This window comes from Pygocentrus nattereri, chromosome 3 (assembly GCF_015220715.1).
Source record: "Pygocentrus nattereri isolate fPygNat1 chromosome 3, fPygNat1.pri, whole genome shotgun sequence".
NCBI classification, from domain to species: Eukaryota; Metazoa; Chordata; class Actinopteri; order Characiformes; family Serrasalmidae; genus Pygocentrus; species Pygocentrus nattereri.
The window spans coordinates 50,979,669-50,997,168 of NC_051213.1; the positions used below are offsets into that span (position 1 = coordinate 50,979,669).

General features: G+C 45.3%; 1 protein-coding gene across 7 annotated transcripts in view; it reads right to left on the reverse strand.

Moving 5' to 3' along the window:
- The window catches only part of fhod3b (formin homology 2 domain containing 3b), a 240,512-nt gene that overhangs the window by 49,145 nt on the left and 173,867 nt on the right, over window positions 1-17,500 (reverse strand). For all 7 annotated transcript variants that reach the window (XM_037537069.1, XM_037537068.1, XM_037537067.1 and 4 more), the window contains exons 7-10: window positions 10,939-11,050; window positions 7,449-7,543; window positions 7,175-7,318; window positions 5,253-5,494 (exon numbers count right to left, since the gene is read on the reverse strand). In XM_037537069.1, coding sequence (XP_037392966.1) covers window positions 5,253-5,494; window positions 7,175-7,318; window positions 7,449-7,543; window positions 10,939-11,050 — 593 coding nt within the window. The remainder of the gene's footprint in view (window positions 1-5,252; window positions 5,495-7,174; window positions 7,319-7,448; window positions 7,544-10,938; window positions 11,051-17,500) is intronic.

The window sequence follows — 17,500 nt, forward strand, 5'->3', positions numbered from 1 at the left end:
GTCAGGACTCTGTGCAGGCCAGTCAAGTTCTTCCACACCAAACTGGCTCATCCACGTCTTTATGGACCTGCTTTGTGCACTGGTGGGCAGTCATGTTGGAACAGGAAGGGGCCGTCCCCAAACTGTTCCCACAAAGTTGGGAGCATGAAATTGTCCAAAATCTCTTGGTGCTGAAGCTTTAAGAGTTCCTTTCACTGGAACTAAGGGGCCGAGCCCAACTCCTGAAACACACCCCCACACCATGATCCCCCCTCCACCAAACTTTACACTCGGCACAATGCAGACAGACAAGTACCGTCTCCTGGCAACCGCCAAACCCAGACTCGTCCATCGGATTTCCAGACGGAGAAGCGTGATTGGTCACTCCAGAGAACACGTCTCCACTGCTCTAGAGTCCAGTGGCGGCGCTTTACTCCACTGCATTCCACGCTTTGCATTGCGCTTGGTGATGTAAGGCTTGGATACAGCTGCTCGGCCATGGACACCCATTCCATGAAGTTCTCTACGCTGTTCTTGAGCTGATCTGAAGGCCACATGAAGTTTGGAGGTCTGTAGTGATTGACTCTGCAGAAAGTTGGTGACCTCTGCGCTCTATGACCCTCAGCATCCGCTGACCGCTCTGTCATTTTACGTGGCCGACCACTTCGTAGCTGAGCTGCTGTCGTTCCCAATCGCTTCCGCTATGGTATACCAGGTGGTTGCTAAGGTGTTGCCGAGCAAGTACTATGGTGTCCAAAGTGTTTCTAAGGTGTAGCTAGGCCTTTGCTATGGTATCCCAGGTGGTTGCTAAAGTGTTTCTAAGTGGGTGCTATGGTTTCAGAATGTGTCAAAAGGCCATTGCTGTGGTATTCCAGGTCATTCCTAAGATGATTTCTCTACTGTGGAAAGCTAAGCGATGAAGACTACTTTAAGACAACGCTTCCAGATTTTACTTCTTTTTAACTTTCGCTATATCACAAAGCTGTAAACTTGCTTTGAGTTGGAAGTCACTTTGGAAATGTAAAAATATTTGTCGATTTTTTTTTTTATTGTCAACTTCGTCAGGCAATTGTTTTAGCCCTAAGAATAATGCTTAAAACAAACCAAACTGTCCGCCGACGGATTAACTTAAATAATTCTGCTAGAAACTGTTGCAAACCACGACAAACAATTCCTCAAGTCTGTTCTGTAGCACGTTTATGAACACTGCCCTTACACATCGCACAAAAAAGCCGTTTGTGATTGGTCACTTCACATGTCCGTCCATTGGCCTGTAAAAGTGGGCGGATCTTAGACACACTGAGTGACGAAACACACCGAAGTTGCTGCTGAAAGGCCCCTTACTTCTGATATATGATACAGAACCAGAATACAGTACAGCAGCGTGAAAATGAAGAAAACATCCCAACCTTTAGCGTGAAGAGAACACGTGACAGCACACGCAGCCTTTAGGCCACGAAACCTGATCAACAATATTTTAAAAACAGGCGCTAACTAACAAAAGCCAAGCAAATTTCTAAGAATTCCTGGAAGTTCTGCACCCAGTGCTACAAAACAAAGCCATTCATTATTTTTAAGAAAGCATGTGAAAGTATTTAAGTATCTCATGTAATTTTGTGTTGTAATTACTTTAAAGTGCTTTAAATTACACTGATACTAAAAACAATCGCCTCCCTCAATAGCAGAGCTATCTTGCTGCTGAGTGATGCAGGTTTTAAAAGTGTTCCTCTGGTTTTTGGACAGTTGAGAAATGTAAAATTATCCAAATTTCTTAGTTCCTAATATCAGTATCGGACAAAAGGCTCATATTGCCCGTGTTGTTCAGATCATTTCAAAGGAAGAACATTTATTAAGAGCTAAATATGTGACAGCTTGGCCAGCAATCCAACACGAGGAGGAGTCTGTATTACAGCGCAGGTGATTTAACTGACCGCGCGGTGCTGGACGTGTCTGTTTCTGGGGCGCTGTAACTTAATATCAGCAGCAGGACTGCTACCTGTCTCACTGGAGGCTCATATTACTGTTATAAAAACAATTTATCATTGTGGCACTTTGTGACTTAAACAGAGGATTTTCTCAAAGTTCCTGTATATTTAAACAGTTCGGATGTAAACACAGTGGTTCTGAGCGGTTCTGAGCGGTTTGGTGTGAAACGCTCTGTTCTAGATAAACTGACCGAGTCAGAGCCGCTCACAGTGGTGGTGATGGGAACCAGACGTCCCTCTAAAAGCTCCTACAGAAAGTTCCTACATGAACTGGTTCTGAATTCACTGCCTGATGACTGAGACGCTGTTTTATGAGAGTTTAGAGAACTTCAACTCCATTCATGGTGTTCTATAAACTCGTGTGCTGGTCAGATCCTGCTGGTGTGGGTTCACGACTGCTCCTTCTCTAAATGGCGAATACGAAAGCAACTTCCGTGCAAATATCGCCCCCTGCTGAAGAAACTTCAGACTGCTGGAGATCCAAAGCCACGCCCACCTGCTTTACATATTGAAAAACAAGGTGTTATTACAGTGGAGGTGCACTGGAATTTAGCTTTGGGAACCAGCGAATTATCATATTTTGCTACTTTTACAACTTTTCGTGTTTTATATTATTTAAACCTACTAAACGTTACATTAGTCGTCTAGTTCTCCTTCAAAACATGGCGATTACTGCATGAGAAACACATTACGTTGATTCAAAAGCATAAAAACAGTACTGCTCGGAAAATTGCTATGAAATTCCATGTTTTATTGATTTTCTAAGTCAAAAAAGTGAACACATCCTCGACAGAGAGCACGCTTCTGCACATTTTAACACACAATTCCTGTTTATTTACCGAATTTAACACTTTGGGGAAGAACAGAGCTTAAAATGTGGCCTCTGCAAAAGCAACGGGCGCATTTTACGTCATGCTTTACTTTAAACTCAGCGAGTAAACAGAGATTTTGTATTAAAAATGCGTTTTGAGTTCTCTGTAGGCGACATGTTCACTCATTTTCACTCAGAAAATCAACAGAACATCTCCAGATGATGTTCAAGCTGTTCTCTGGTGGTTCTGGATGGTAAATAAAGTGTCTATATCTGTGTTGTAGTCATGGCGACGCCTGGTTCCCATCACCACCACTGTGAAGACGTCTGAACCGTTTCACACCAAACTGCTAAGAATATATGCAGAAATTTTGAAATATCAGTGGAATTCCCCTTCAGCTATAGAGTATACAGGTTGGCTACAATGAGTGGAGGGTCCATAACCCATAGAAATGTCCTGAAAGTGAGACATAGCGCAGCCTGTGGTGAGATCAGGAGCACACATGGTACATTATCTCCATACTTCACACTTCCTGCTGTGGGCTTTGTCTCCCAGCAGGTCCTGAGCGCGAGTGTGGTCATCGGATCGTTGCTCCGCAGCAGTGGAAGCACTTTTCCTCCGAAGCTTATAAAGTTCTCCATCTCCACCCGGATCTCGCAAACTTCCTCGTCAGAGCAAACGCGATAGAACAGCCCATGTAAACCTACTTCCTTCTCACAAACATCAACACATCCCAAAACACGTCGCTCTTCTGAGCTGCTCTAACCCCTCGCAGAGCCTCGGGGGGCAAAAAGAGATGTTTACAGTTCCACGAAGTCCGGAAATCACAACCCCCCAGCGTTAAGAAGCGTTAGCACTGCAGTAGTTAGTGGTAGCAGGTATGGAGGTCACACAGCGAGGAGTTAGTGTTCAGGGTTACATCATCACAAACCAGCAGCCGTCAGTGCTTTAAACCAGCATGAGCTTCAAACACCCTCAAAAGTTCTGTGTTCTCCAAACTGGGCGACTGGACGCGCCGCCCGAATGTATTACTGAACAGTAAACTACCACCCAAAAGGGCAGCGTCAGGGGTCTCCACTGCACAAAACCAGATCATAACGTCTGAAGCGTGGTCACCCAATAATTAGTGGGAAGCTGAACGAATCAGAGGGAAGTTCTAATAAAATCAACATCCGTCATAATAAATGCTTTGGTCACACGTTATTTGGTGCTCTACAGATACAGAATCAACAAACCTCCTGATGATATTCAGTTGATTATCCACAACAGAATGGTCAGGGTTAAGGTCAGGGTTAGGTTCAGGGTTAGCAGGAGGAGTAGGTGGAGGTTTAGCCCTGAGGTTAAGGTCAGGGTTAGGTTTAGGGTTAGCAGGAGGAGTAGGTGGAGGTTTAGCCCTGAGGTTAAGGTCAGGGTTAGGTTCAGGGTTAGCAGGAGGAGTAGGTGGAGGTTTAGCCCTGAGGTTAAGGTCAGGGTTAGGGTTAGGGTTAGCAGGAGGAGTAGGTGGAGGTTTAGCCCTGAGGTTAAGGTCAGGGTTAGGTTTAGGGTTAGCAGGAGGAGTAGGTGGAGGTTTAGCCCTGAGGTTAAGGTCAGGGTTAGGGTTAGGGTTAGCAGGAGGAGTAGGTGGAGGTTTAGCCCTGAGGTTAAGGTCAGGGTTAGGTTTAGGGTTAGCAGGAGGAGTAGGTGGAGGTTTAGCCCTGAGGTTAAGGTCAGGGTTAGGGTTAGGGTTAGCAGGAGGAGTAGGTGGAGGTTTAGCCCTGAGGTTAAGGTCAGGGTTAGGTTTAGGGTTAGCAGGAGGAGTAGGTGGAGGTTTAGCCCTGAGGTTAAGGTCAGGGTTAGGGTTAGGGTTAGCAGGAGGAGTAGGTGGAGGTTTAGCCCTGAGGTTAAGGTCAGGGTTAGGTTTAGGGTTAGCAGGAGGAGTAGGTGGAGGTTTAGCCCTGAGGTTAAGGTCAGGGTTAGGTTTAGGGTTAGCAGGAGGAGTAGGTGGAGGTTTAGCCCTGAGGTTAAGGTCAGGGTTAGGTTTAGGGTTAGCAGGAGGAGTAGGTGGAGGTTTAGCCCTGAGGTTAAGGTCAGGGTTAGGTTTAGGGTTAGCAGGAGGAGTAGGTGGAGGTTTAGCCCTGAGGTTAAGGTCAGGGTTAGGTTTAGGGTTTAGGAATAAATTTAATTATATCTATCACACTGAACTTGAAGTTCAGTTACATGTAATAGATATTTGAATGTTACTTAATGACATACTGAGCATTTACAAAGCATCTACAGAGGACCATCCAAATAAAGTGTTACCAATGCTTTATTACTTTGTATTATACTGTAATTGTATTATTTATCATTTAACAACTCAAAATACAAAATAAAAGAGCTGGAAATGATGTATTGTATATAATACCTAAAAATATGTGCTAAAATTGTCTACCAAACAAAAATAATCATTATTATGATGTCATTTAAAACTGTAAGTGCTCAATTAGTTCGTTCTCACCTCTCTGTGACGTCCTCAATCCTCTGGCCGTTAAACGGCATGAAGCTGGGGGCGTGGCTATGACAGGGGGAGGCGGGAGCAGAAGCGGGGCCTTTGCCATTTTGAAGCGAGTGTCTGCGGCTCCGCCTACGCTCCAAGCCCCGCCTCTCCAGCGTCCCACACAGACTCGCCCTACGGCGGTCTTTCCGGCCCACTGGAGGCGGAGCTGTCTCATCATCACCATCCTCGTGACGAAGGGTCATCTGGGAGATGAAACAGAGAAATGAAACAGTAGAAGCCGTATCGCCCCCTACGCTTCCTGTAGTGTATTACAGTCTGTCAGAGCGACTGTGTGGATCATATGAACATTATAGAGCTTTTTAAATGAAACAGTAGAAGCCGTATCGCCCCCTACGCTTCCTGTAGTGTATTACAGTCTGTCAGAGCGACTGTGTGGATCATATGAACATTATAGAGCTTTTTAAATGAAACAGTAGAAGCCGTATCGCCCCCTACGCTTCCTGTAGTGTATTACAGTCTGTCAGAGCGACTGTGTGGATCATATGAACATTATAGAGCTTTTTAAATGAAACAGTAGAAGCCGTATCGCCCCCTACGCTTCCTGTAGTGTATTACAGTCTGTCAGAGCGACTGTGTGGATCATATGAACATTATAGAGCTTTTTAAATGAAACAGTAGAAGCCGTATCGCCCCCTACGCTTCCTGTAGTGTATTACAGTCTGTCAGAGCGACTGTGTGGAACATATGAACATTATAGAGCTTTTTAAATGAAACAGTAGAAGCCGTATCGCCCCCTACGCTTCCTGTAGTGTATTACAGTCTGTCAGAGCGACTGTGTGGATCATATGAACATTATAGAGCTTTTTAAATGAAACAGTAGAAGCCGTATCGCCCCCTACGCTTCCTGTAGTGTATTACAGTCTGTCAGAGCGACTGTGTGGATCATATGAACATTATAGAGCTTTTTAAATGAAACAGTAGAAGCCGTATCGCCCCCTACGCTTCCTGTAGTGTATTACAGTCTGTCAGAGCGACTGTGTGGATCATATGAACATTATAGAGCTTTTTAAATGAAACAGTAGAAGCCGTATCGCCCCCTACGCTTCCTGTAGTGTATTACAGTCTGTCAGAGCGACTGTGTGGATCATATGAACATTATAGAGCTTTTTAAATGAAACAGTAGAAGCCGTATCGCCCCCTACGCTTCCTGTAGTGTATTACAGTCTGTCAGAGCGACTGTGTGGATCATATGAACATTATAGAGCTTTTTAAATGAAACAGTAGAAGCCGTATCGCCCCCTACGCTTCCTGTAGTGTATTACAGTCTGTCAGAGCGACTGTGTGGATCATATGAACATTATAGAGCTTTTTAAATGAAACAGTAGAAGCCGTATCGCCCCCTACGCTTCCTGTAGTGTATTACAGTCTGTCAGAGCGACTGTGTGGATCATATGAACATTATAGAGCTTTTTAAATGAAACAGTAGAAGCCGTATCGCCCCCTACGCTTCCTGTAGTGTATTACAGTCTGTCAGAGCGACTGTGTGGATCATATGAACATTATAGAGCTTTTTAAATGAAACAGTAGAAGCCGTATCGCCCCCTACGCTTCCTGTAGTGTATTACAGTCTGTCAGAGCGACTGTGTGGATCATATGAACATCATAGAGCTTTTGATATTCATCATAAAGTAAGGGACATCCACATTTTACATTTCACTGCAACCCTACATGCTACATTATTATATAATTAACCAAATTACATGTTAGAATTAACATTCCACATCATTTTGGAACAACACTGGACTAGCAGTGTTCAGTATCATATGGCAGTGAGAACAGACCTGCTGTAATGAGAGTGGTGTCAGGTGTCTCAGAGCAGGACTCTCTAATCACTCTGCATGTCTAGCTGAGGGAGCACTAACCTCGTAGATGTTGAACTGCTCCAGCAGGTCCAGGTCAGTGCCCTTTCTGTTCAGGTGCCTCTGGCCAATGACCTCGATACCCTGCTCCTCCAGACAGTCCACCACATCATAGAATGAGTCCTGATCTGGAAGACCTGCAAGCGTCTGCATAAGAAAATAATATATATATATATAGATTTGTATGTAATATTACTGTTAATAAAACCTCAAAACCTCTGGGCTGTACATTTTAATTTACTTCTAAACACTGTGGAGCTGCAGCCGGTGCACTGACCTTGTTGATGAGGGTCATGACGTACACCAGTAGCTCAGTGTCCACTCCATCCTTCTCATCCAGAATCTCCATGGTATTGGACCACAGCTTACAACCTGCAATGACGACCTTTAATGAGTAAGTGAGTAAATGGAGTTCAGACATTTTCCCCCATAGGCATGAATTGAGGAAAGCCGTGTGAAAGTTTATACACCCCTTTTATGTATGTACTGTACCTTTATATGTAGTATGCTGGCAACAATCTAGCGACCACCTGGAACACCACATCAACTACTTTCATTACATTTGTGTATATATGATGTCAGGCCAGACCCTAGCAACCACCAAGTAACTCCCTAGCAACCACAAAGTAACATCCTAGAAACCACCTGACATAGCAATGCAACTGCCTGGCCACATCTTAGCAATCACCTAGTAACACCCTAGCAACCACAAAGTAAACACCCTAGCGACCACTTGTAAAGCAAAGCAACTGCCTGGCCACACTATAGCAACCACCTAGTAACACCCTAGCAACCACAAAGTAAACACCCTAGCGAACACTTGTAAAGCAAAGCAACTGCCTGGCCACACTATAGCAACCACCTAGTAACACCCTAGCAGCCACCTGGGACAGCAAAGCAACTGCCTAGCCAGACCCTAGCAACCAGCTAGTAACACCCTAGCAGCCACCTGGGACAGCAAAGCAACTGCCTAGCCAGACCCTAGCAACCACCTAGTAACACCCTAGCAGCCACCTGGGACAGCAAAGCAACTGCCTAGCCAGACCCTAGCAACCAGCTAGTAATTCCCTAGCAACCACAAAGTAAACACCCTAGCGACCACTTGTAAAGCAAAGCAACTGCCTGGCCACACTATAGCAACCATCTAGTAACACCCTAACAGCCACCTGGGATAGCAAAGCAACTTCCTAGCCAGACCCTAGCAACCACCTGGTAACACCCTAGCAATACGAAGGAGTTGTGTAAACTGTGTAATCACTCTTTTTCTTCCGGAAATACATTTTTCTCTATTTACTGTTTATGTTGCGGTAACGCCACAATTTCCTGCCGGTAAATAAAGAGTTTTATTTTATATTTTTGTGAATGCACATGTGGAAAATGGGCTGAAGATCACAGTGAATAGAGTTCTTGACCATGTACTGCCTTCCTTCCCCCTCTCGAATACCCTGATCTTTACTTTCTTTATTTTCAGATGTTTTAGTCTCGCATAGAACTCCAGTTTATTGACATTCCAAATGACTTCATTTCCAAAGCCAAAAAACAGACCATTACAGGGGCCTCCTTTCATGTAAACTGCACTTAAGTGAATATATAGAATATCTGAGATAATAATAAACAGCTGTAATCATCACAGCCTCTTTCTTTTATGTCTCTCTGCAGGTCAGTAAGCTGTTCTGATCTGCAGGTAACTCGACCCCACCAGGGGAGAGAGAGAGAGGGAGTCTATTACAATAAGCCTGCACTCACACACAGAGCTGAAATTCCACTTAGGCTTTCACACCAGCGCCCTGGGAGGAAAGTGAGCTCAGACTCAGGCAGCATGCCCACCTGAGTGTTATACCAATGTGAAAAAAAGGCCAAAACGTTTTTAAATTTTCCACTGTTTACAATCTGAAACCGGCTCCATCAATACTCTAGCAACCAGCTGGAACACAATAAAACCACCTAGCAACACCATAGAAACCATGACAGATACTATAGTAACTACTTAGCAATACTCCAGCCATCACTTCCTATACCTCAGCAACCACAGAGCAACTACTTAGCAACACCACAGAAACCACGTGACAGCACAACCACCACCTAGCAACATCCTAGCAACTACCTGGAACACAGTAGTAACCTCCTAGCAAACATGAGAGATACCACAGTAATTACTTAGTTACTTAACTACTTAGCAGTCCTCTAGAAATTTACCTCTAATGCCATAGCACCCACACATCAACACCCAAGCAACACTTTGAAATAACCCAGCAACCATATAATAATATCCTGGCAACCACCTGGAACACAACATATACTATAGTAATCACTTCAGCAACCACAGAACAACTATACAGCAATACCCTAGCAACCACCCATAACACAACATCAACCACCTAGCAACGCCCAAGCAGCCATGAGATATACAATAGTAACCATCTAGCAATACCCTAGCAATCACCTGAAATAACACAGCAACACCCTAGCAACACCCTGGAATACTGTAGCAAGCGCCTAACAATACCCTAGCAACCACATGGAACTTAACGGTAAACACCTGGTAAAACCCTAGCAACTATGAGAGACAGCTAATAAACACTTAGCAATACTCTAGCAATCATCTTCTACACCAGAGCAACTACATGCAATCACTTGGACACAACAAACACCTAGCAACACCCAAACAACTATTAGTGTGGTAACCATCTAGCAATACCTCCAATCACAAAGCAACACCCTAGCAACCACTTGGAATACTGCTGCAAGCGCCCAACAATACTCTAGCAACCACATAGAACTCAATAGTAACCACTTAGCAACACCCTAGCAACTATGAGAGATACCTTAGTAACCACTTAGCAACACTTTTGCAATCACCATCTATTCCACAGCAACCCCAGAGCAACTACATAGCAACACCCTAGCAATCACTTGGAATACTACAGCAAGCCGCTAACAATACCCAAGCAACCACCTGGAACACAACAGCAACCCCTAGCAACCCCCTAGCAACCATGAGAGATACAATAGTAAACATCTAGCAAGATTCTATATCACAGCATCCACACAGCACTGCACAGCTCCAGTGAGTCTGCAGGATCGCAGTGTGACCCCCCACCACACACACACACACACACACCCCACATCCCCCACCACACACACACCCCACAAACCCCACACACACCTCACACCCCCTACCACACACACACCTCCTTCACCGCACACACCCCACATTCCCCCACCACAGACACACCCCACACCCCCACACCACACGTACACACCCCACACACACCCCACACATACCCCACACCCCCCACGCTCCCTACCACACACTTACCCCCCACCCCATCACATACACACACAACCCAACACACCCCACACCACACACACACACACACACCTCAAACCCCCTCACCACACAACCCACACACCCCCACCACCACACACTCACCCCATACCCCCCACCACACACACAAACCACAGCCCCCACCACACACACAAACCACAGCCCCCACCACCACACATACACACCCCATAGCCCCCACCCCACACCCCCCCACCACACACACACACCCACCCCTCACACACCCCCACACACCCCCCCACTCCCACTGCTTGTTAGCTCATAGCAGTAGTGCTAAAACTAATGATGCTAACTTCACACCCCAAACACGTTTGGTCTGACCGTCGATGTTTGCGCTAAAGAGGAACACAAAGCACACGTGACTTGCTGTCACACTACTGCCTGCAGTGAGGAGCTCGTTAACATGCTCGTTAAGCATTACCTCGTTTGGTGTCCACAGTGTTCACAGCCTGGACGAGCAGCGCAGCGTTGGGTTCCGTGTACTCCACAAACACCAGCAGCAGCTTCAGTGCCGTCTTAACCACCAGACGGAACTGCACACAGACAGAGGAAACACTGCTGCTGTAATCTCTCACTCACACCAGCGGAACGGTCCTCCGTCCACACGCACTGCAGCACCGTCAGACGCAGTGAGGCAGGACGGCCAGCAGGGCACCTCGAGGAATATTCAGCGCCTGCTTAAAGGAACACTCTGTCTTCTCCACCCTGATCTCCACCTGCTGAGTGTGTATCACCACTGACAATCATTTCAGCACAGTGAGTGTGTTTACTGCAGTTACCTGATCAGTAAGTGGTCGTGACTGAAGTTAAGGGGGTAATTTAGTGCTTACTCTGATTTCTTTCATTTAGCAAGCGCTTAGCAACACCGAGCACCCGAAAATATCCACAACTGACGGCAAAAACCTCTGAACTTTCAATGGAAAGTAATTTAACAGGATATTGTTTTCCTACAGTAACGTGACCAGTTTTGTGAAATGAAAACCAGGGACACGTCCAGTTCAGTGGTCAATGTATCAATGTATGTAGTTTCCTGTATTTTGACCATGTAACTGCTGTACCCTCAGAGTGAAGCCAAACTACTGAGCCCTCAGAGTGAAGTTAAACTACTGAGCCCTCAGAGTGAAGTTAAACTACTGAACCTTCAGAGTGAAGCCAAACTACTGAGCCCTCAGAGTGAAGTTAAACTACTGAACCCTCAGAGTGAAGTTAAACTACTGAACCCTCAGAGTGAAGCCAAACTACTGAACCCTCAGAGTGAAGTTAAACTACTGAACCCTCAGAGTGAAGTCAAACTACTGAGCCCTCAGAGTGAAGTCAAACTACTGAACCCTCAGAGTGAAGCCAAACTACTGAACCCTCAGAGTGAAGCTAAACTACTGAACCCTCAGAGTGAAGCCAAACTACTGAACCCTCAGAGTGAAGTTAAACTACTGAACCCTCAGAGTGAAGTCAAACTACTGAGCCCTCAGAGTGAAGCCAAACTACTGAACCCTCAGAGTGAAGTTAAACTACTGAACCCTCAGAGTGAAGTTAAACTACTGAACCCTCAGAGTGAAGCTAAACTACTGAACCCTCAGAGTGAAGTTAAACTACTGAACCCTCAGAGTGAAGCTAAACTACTGAGCCCTCAGAGTGAAGCCAAACTACTGAACCCTCAGAGTGAAGTTAAACTACTGAACCCTCAGGGTGAAGCCAAACTACTGAACCCTCAGAGTGAAGCCAAACTACTGAGCCCTCAGAGTGAAGTTAAACTACTGAACCCTCAGAGTGAAGCCAAACTACTGAACCCTCAGAGTGAAGCCAAACTACTGAACCCTCAGAGTGAAGTTAAACTACTGAACCCTCAGAGTGAAGTCAAACTACTGAGCCCTCAGAGTGAAGCCAAACTACTGAACCCTCAGAGTGAAGTTAAACTACTGAACCCTCAGAGTGAAGTTAAACTACTGAGCCCTCAGAGTGAAGTTAAACTACTGAACCCTCAGAGTGAAGCCAAACTACTGAACCCTCAGAGTGAAGCCAAACTACTGAACCCTCAGAGTGAAGTTAAACTACTGAACCCTCAGAGTGAAGTCAAACTACTGAGCCCTCAGTGTGAAGCCAAACTACTGAACCCTCAGAGTGAAGTTAAACTACTGAACCCTCAGAGTGAAGTTAAACTACTGAACCCTCAGAGTGAAGCTAAACTACTGAACCCTCAGAGTGAAGTTAAACTACTGAACCCTCAGGGTGAAGCCAAACTACTGAACCCTCAGAGTGAAGCCAAACTACTGAGCCCTCAGAGTGAAGTTAAACTACTGAACCCTCAGAGTGAAGCCAAACTACTGAACCCTCAGAGTGAAGTTAAACTACTGAACCCTCAGAGTGAAGTCAAACTACTGAGCCCTCAGAGTGAAGCCAAACTACTGAACCCTCAGAGTGAAGTTAAACTACTGAACCCTCAGAGTGAAGTTAAACTACTGAACCCTCAGAGTGAAGCTAAACTACTGAACCCTCAGAGTGAAGTTAAACTACTGAACCCTCAGAGTGAAGCTAAACTACTGAGCCCTCAGAGTGAAGCCAAACTACTGAACCCTCAGAGTGAAGTTAAACTACTGAACCCTCAGGGTGAAGCCAAACTACTGAACCCTCAGAGTGAAGCCAAACTACTGAGCCCTCAGAGTGAAGTTAAACTACTGAACCCTCAGAGTGAAGCCAAACTACTGAACCCTCAGAGTGAAGCCAAACTACTGAACCCTCAGAGTGAAGTTAAACTACTGAACCCTCAGAGTGAAGTCAAACTACTGAGCCCTCAGAGTGAAGCCAAACTACTGAACCCTCAGAGTGAAGTTAAACTACTGAACCCTCAGAGTGAAGTTAAACTACTGAACCCTCAGAGTGAAGTTAAACTACTGAACCCTCAGAGTGAAGCTAAACTACTGAGCCCTCAGAGTGAAGCCAAACTACTGAACCCTCAGAGTGAAGTTAAACTACTGAACCCTCAGGGTGAAGCCAAACTACTGAACCCTCAGAGTGAAGCCAAACTACTGAGCCCTCAGAGTGAAGTTAAACTACTGAACCCTCAGAGTGAAGCCAAACTACTGAACCCTCAGAGTGAAGCCAAACTACTGAACCCTCAGAGTGAAGTTAAACTACTGAACCCTCAGAGTGAAGTCAAACTACTGAGCCCTCAGAGTGAAGCCAAACTACTGAACCCTCAGAGTGAAGTTAAACTACTGAACCCTCAGAGTGAAGTTAAACTACTGAACCCTCAGAGTGAAGTTAAACTACTGAACCCTCAGAGTGAAGCTAAACTACTGAACCCTCAGAGTGAAGTTAAATTACTGAACCCTCAGAGTGAAGCTAAACTACTGAGCCCTCAGAGTGAAGCCAAACTACTGAACCCTCAGAGTGAAGCTAAACTACTGAACTCTCAGAGTGAAGCTAATCTACTGAACCCTCAGAGTGAAGCCAAACTACTGAACCCTCAGAGTGAAGTTAAACTACTGAACCCTCAAAGTGAAGTTAAACTACTGAACCTTCAGAGTGAAGCCAAACTACTGAACCCTCAGAGTGAAGCCAAACTACTGAACCCTCAGAGTGAAGCCAAACTACTGAACCCTCAGAGTGAAGCTAAACTACTGAGCCCTCAGAGTGAAGCCAAACTACTGAACCCTCAGAGTGAAGTTAAACTACTGAACCCTCAGGGTGAAGCCAAACTACTGAACCCTCAGAGTGAAGCCAAACTACTGAGCCCTCAGAGTGAAGCTAAACTACTGAACCCTCAGAGTGAAGCCAAACTACTGAACCCTCAGAGTGAAGTTAAACTACTGAACCCTCAGAGTGAAGTCAAACTACTGAGCCCTCAAAGTGAAGCCAAACTACTGAACCCTCAGAGTGAAGTTAAACTACTGAACCCTCAGAGTGAAGTTAAACTACTGAACCCTCAGAGTGAAGCTAAACTACTGAACCCTCAGAGTGAAGCTAAACTACTGAACCCTCAGAGTGAAGCTAAACTACTGAGCCCTCAGAGTGAAGCTAAACTACTGAACCCTCAGAGTGAAGTTAAACTACTGAACCCTCAGAGTGAAGCTAAACTACTGAACTCTCAGAGTGAAGCCAATCTACTGAACCCTCAGAGTGAAGCTAAACTACTGAACCCTCAGAGTGAAGTTAAACTACTGAACCTTCAGAGTGAAGCCAAACTACTGAACCCTCAGAGTGAAGCCAAACTACTGAACCCTCAGAGTGAAGCCAAACTACTGAACCCTCAGAGTGAAGCTAAACTACTGAACCCTCAGAGTGAAGTTAAACTACTGAACCTTCAGAGTGAAGCTACACTACTGAACCCTCAGAGTGAAGTTAAACTACTGAACCCTCAAAGTGAAGCTAAACTACTGAACCTTCAGAGTGAAGCTACACTACTGAACCTTCAGAGTGAAGCTAAACTACTGAACCCTCAGAGTGAAGCTAAACTACTGAACCCTCAGAGTGAAGCTAAACTACTGAACCCTCAGAGTGAAGTTAAACTACTGAACCTTCAGAGTGAAGCTACACTACTGAACCTTCAGAGTGAAGCTGCACTACTGAACCCTCAGAGTGAAGTTAAACTACTGAACCCTCAAAGTGAAGCTAAACTACTGAATCTTCAGAGTGAAGCTACACTACTGAACCTTCAGAGTGAAGCTACACTACTGAACCCTCAGAGTGAAGCTAAACTAATTAACCCTCAGAGTGAAGTTAAACTACTGAACCCTCAGAGTGAAGCTAAACTACTGAACCCTCAGAGTGAAGCTAAACTACTGAACCCTCAGAGTGAAGCTAAACTACTGAACCCTCAGAGTGAAGCTAAACTACTGAGCCCTCAGAGTGAAGCTAAACTACTGAACCCTCAGAGTGAAGTTAAACTACTGAACCCTCAGAGTGAAGCTAAACTACTGAACCCTCAGAGTGAAGCTAAATTACTGAACCCTCAGAGTGAAGTTAAACTACTGAACCTTCAGAGTGAAGCTACACTACTGAACCCTCAGAGTGAAGTTAAACTACTGAACCCTCAAAGTGAAGCTAAACTACTGAACCTTCAGAGTGAAGCTACACTACTGAACCTTCAGAGTGAAGCTAAACTACTGAACCCTCAGAGTGAAGCTAAACTACTGAACCCTCAGAGTGAAGCTAAACTACTGAACCCTCAGAGTGAAGTTAAACTACTGAACCTTCAGAGTGAAGCTACACTACTGAACCTTCAGAGTGAAGCTACACTACTGAACCCTCAGAGTGAAGTTAAACTACTGAACCCTCAAAGTGAAGCTAAACTACTGAATCTTCAGAGTGAAGCTACACTACTGAACCTTCAGAGTGAAGCTACACTACTGAACCCTCAGAGTGAAGCTAAACTAATTAACCCTCAGAGTGAAGTTAAACTACTGAACCCTCAGAGTGAAGTTAAACTACTGAACCCTCAGAGTGAAGCTAAACTACTGAACCCTCAGAGTGAAGTCAAACTACTGAACCCTCAAAGTGAAGCTAAACTACTGAATCTTCAGAGTGAAGCTACACTACTGAACCTTCAGAGTGAAGCTACACTACTGAACCCTCAGAGTGAAGCTAAACTAATTAACCCTCAGAGTGAAGTTAAACTACTGAACCCTCAGAGTGAAGTTAAACTACTGAACCCTCAGAGTGAAGTTAAACTACTGAACCCTCAGAGTGAAGCCAAACTACTGAACCCTCAGTAAAGAAAGTGGTCAAACTACACTGGTTCAGTACGGCAGTAAGAGGTGGGAAAGTGATACAGTTTTAAAAATGATGCACTATTTCTGGATCGCACGGTAGCCACGTTCAGGTAGACTGTCTTTCTGTACAAATCAGAGCCCACCGATCAGCTGGTGGAGCGATTCTGTCGCATAACTAGCTATCATTAAAAAAACTGAACTAAAGTGTGATAAACTGTAAGTAGTAAATGCTGTGAGAGCGCCCCCTGCTGTCTGAGATGTTTAAAACGCAGAGTTAGAAGAGAAAAACATCTCCCAGTGAAAGCCGCGTTTTACAGTAGGAATAAATGGAGCTCATTATGCTGGTAGTGAACTACGCTGCCTGACTCAGCCGCCTCAGAACCAGAGAAACGGGCCTTAAACAGGAGTCAGGACCCTGCTGGGGTTCATCCTGAAGTTAGGACAGGATTTAGGAGGTTTAGTCCAGTTAGGATGTTTGTGTGGTGCAGTTTTCTGATCTGGAATTCGGCCTCTGGTTGCGTTAATGTTGCGGTCCATTCATCATGAAATTTTCACACGCTGTAAACGACAGCTGCCCTTTTTAAATGATACAGAAAAATAAAAATCACCATAAAAATGAGAAACGTCTCGTTTTGTGTTTGGACAGTGAAGGTGTGATGATGAATAACGACGAACAGGCCAGTGTCTCCGGTTTACACTCGTCGTGATCAGCCCTCCAGAAGCTTCCAGGGAGGTTTCACTACTTAGAAATCACAGCAGCCAGAAGAAAGAGCAGCGGCTAATTTATAACACTGTCAGCTGTGGAGCCTCTGTAACAAAATACACGGGACGCTACTGTCCAACAACAATACACCCACATTCTCAGGAGGAGCAGGAAGAGAAGGAGGAGAAAAGGCAGAGGAGGAGGGAAGAATCAAAGGAACTCCACAAAACAGAGTAAAGAGAGGAAGATAGACAAGGCGTGAAGCAGCCGCAGTGAGACAGAGAGAGAGAGAGAGAGAGAGAGAGAGAGAGAGAGAGAGAGAGAGAGACAGAGAGAGAGAGGGGGAGAGAGAGAGTGAGAGAGAGAGAGAGAGAGAGAGAGAGAGACAGAGAGAGAGAGAGACAGAGAGAGAGAGAGAGACAGAGAGAGAGAGAGATCCATCCCTGATGATCACTCTGTGTTCACTCTGCATTCACTCTGCTCTCACTGTGTTCACTCTGCTCTCACTCTGTGTTCACTCTGCTCTCACTCTGTGTTCACTCTTTGTTCACTCTGCTCTCACTGTGTTCACT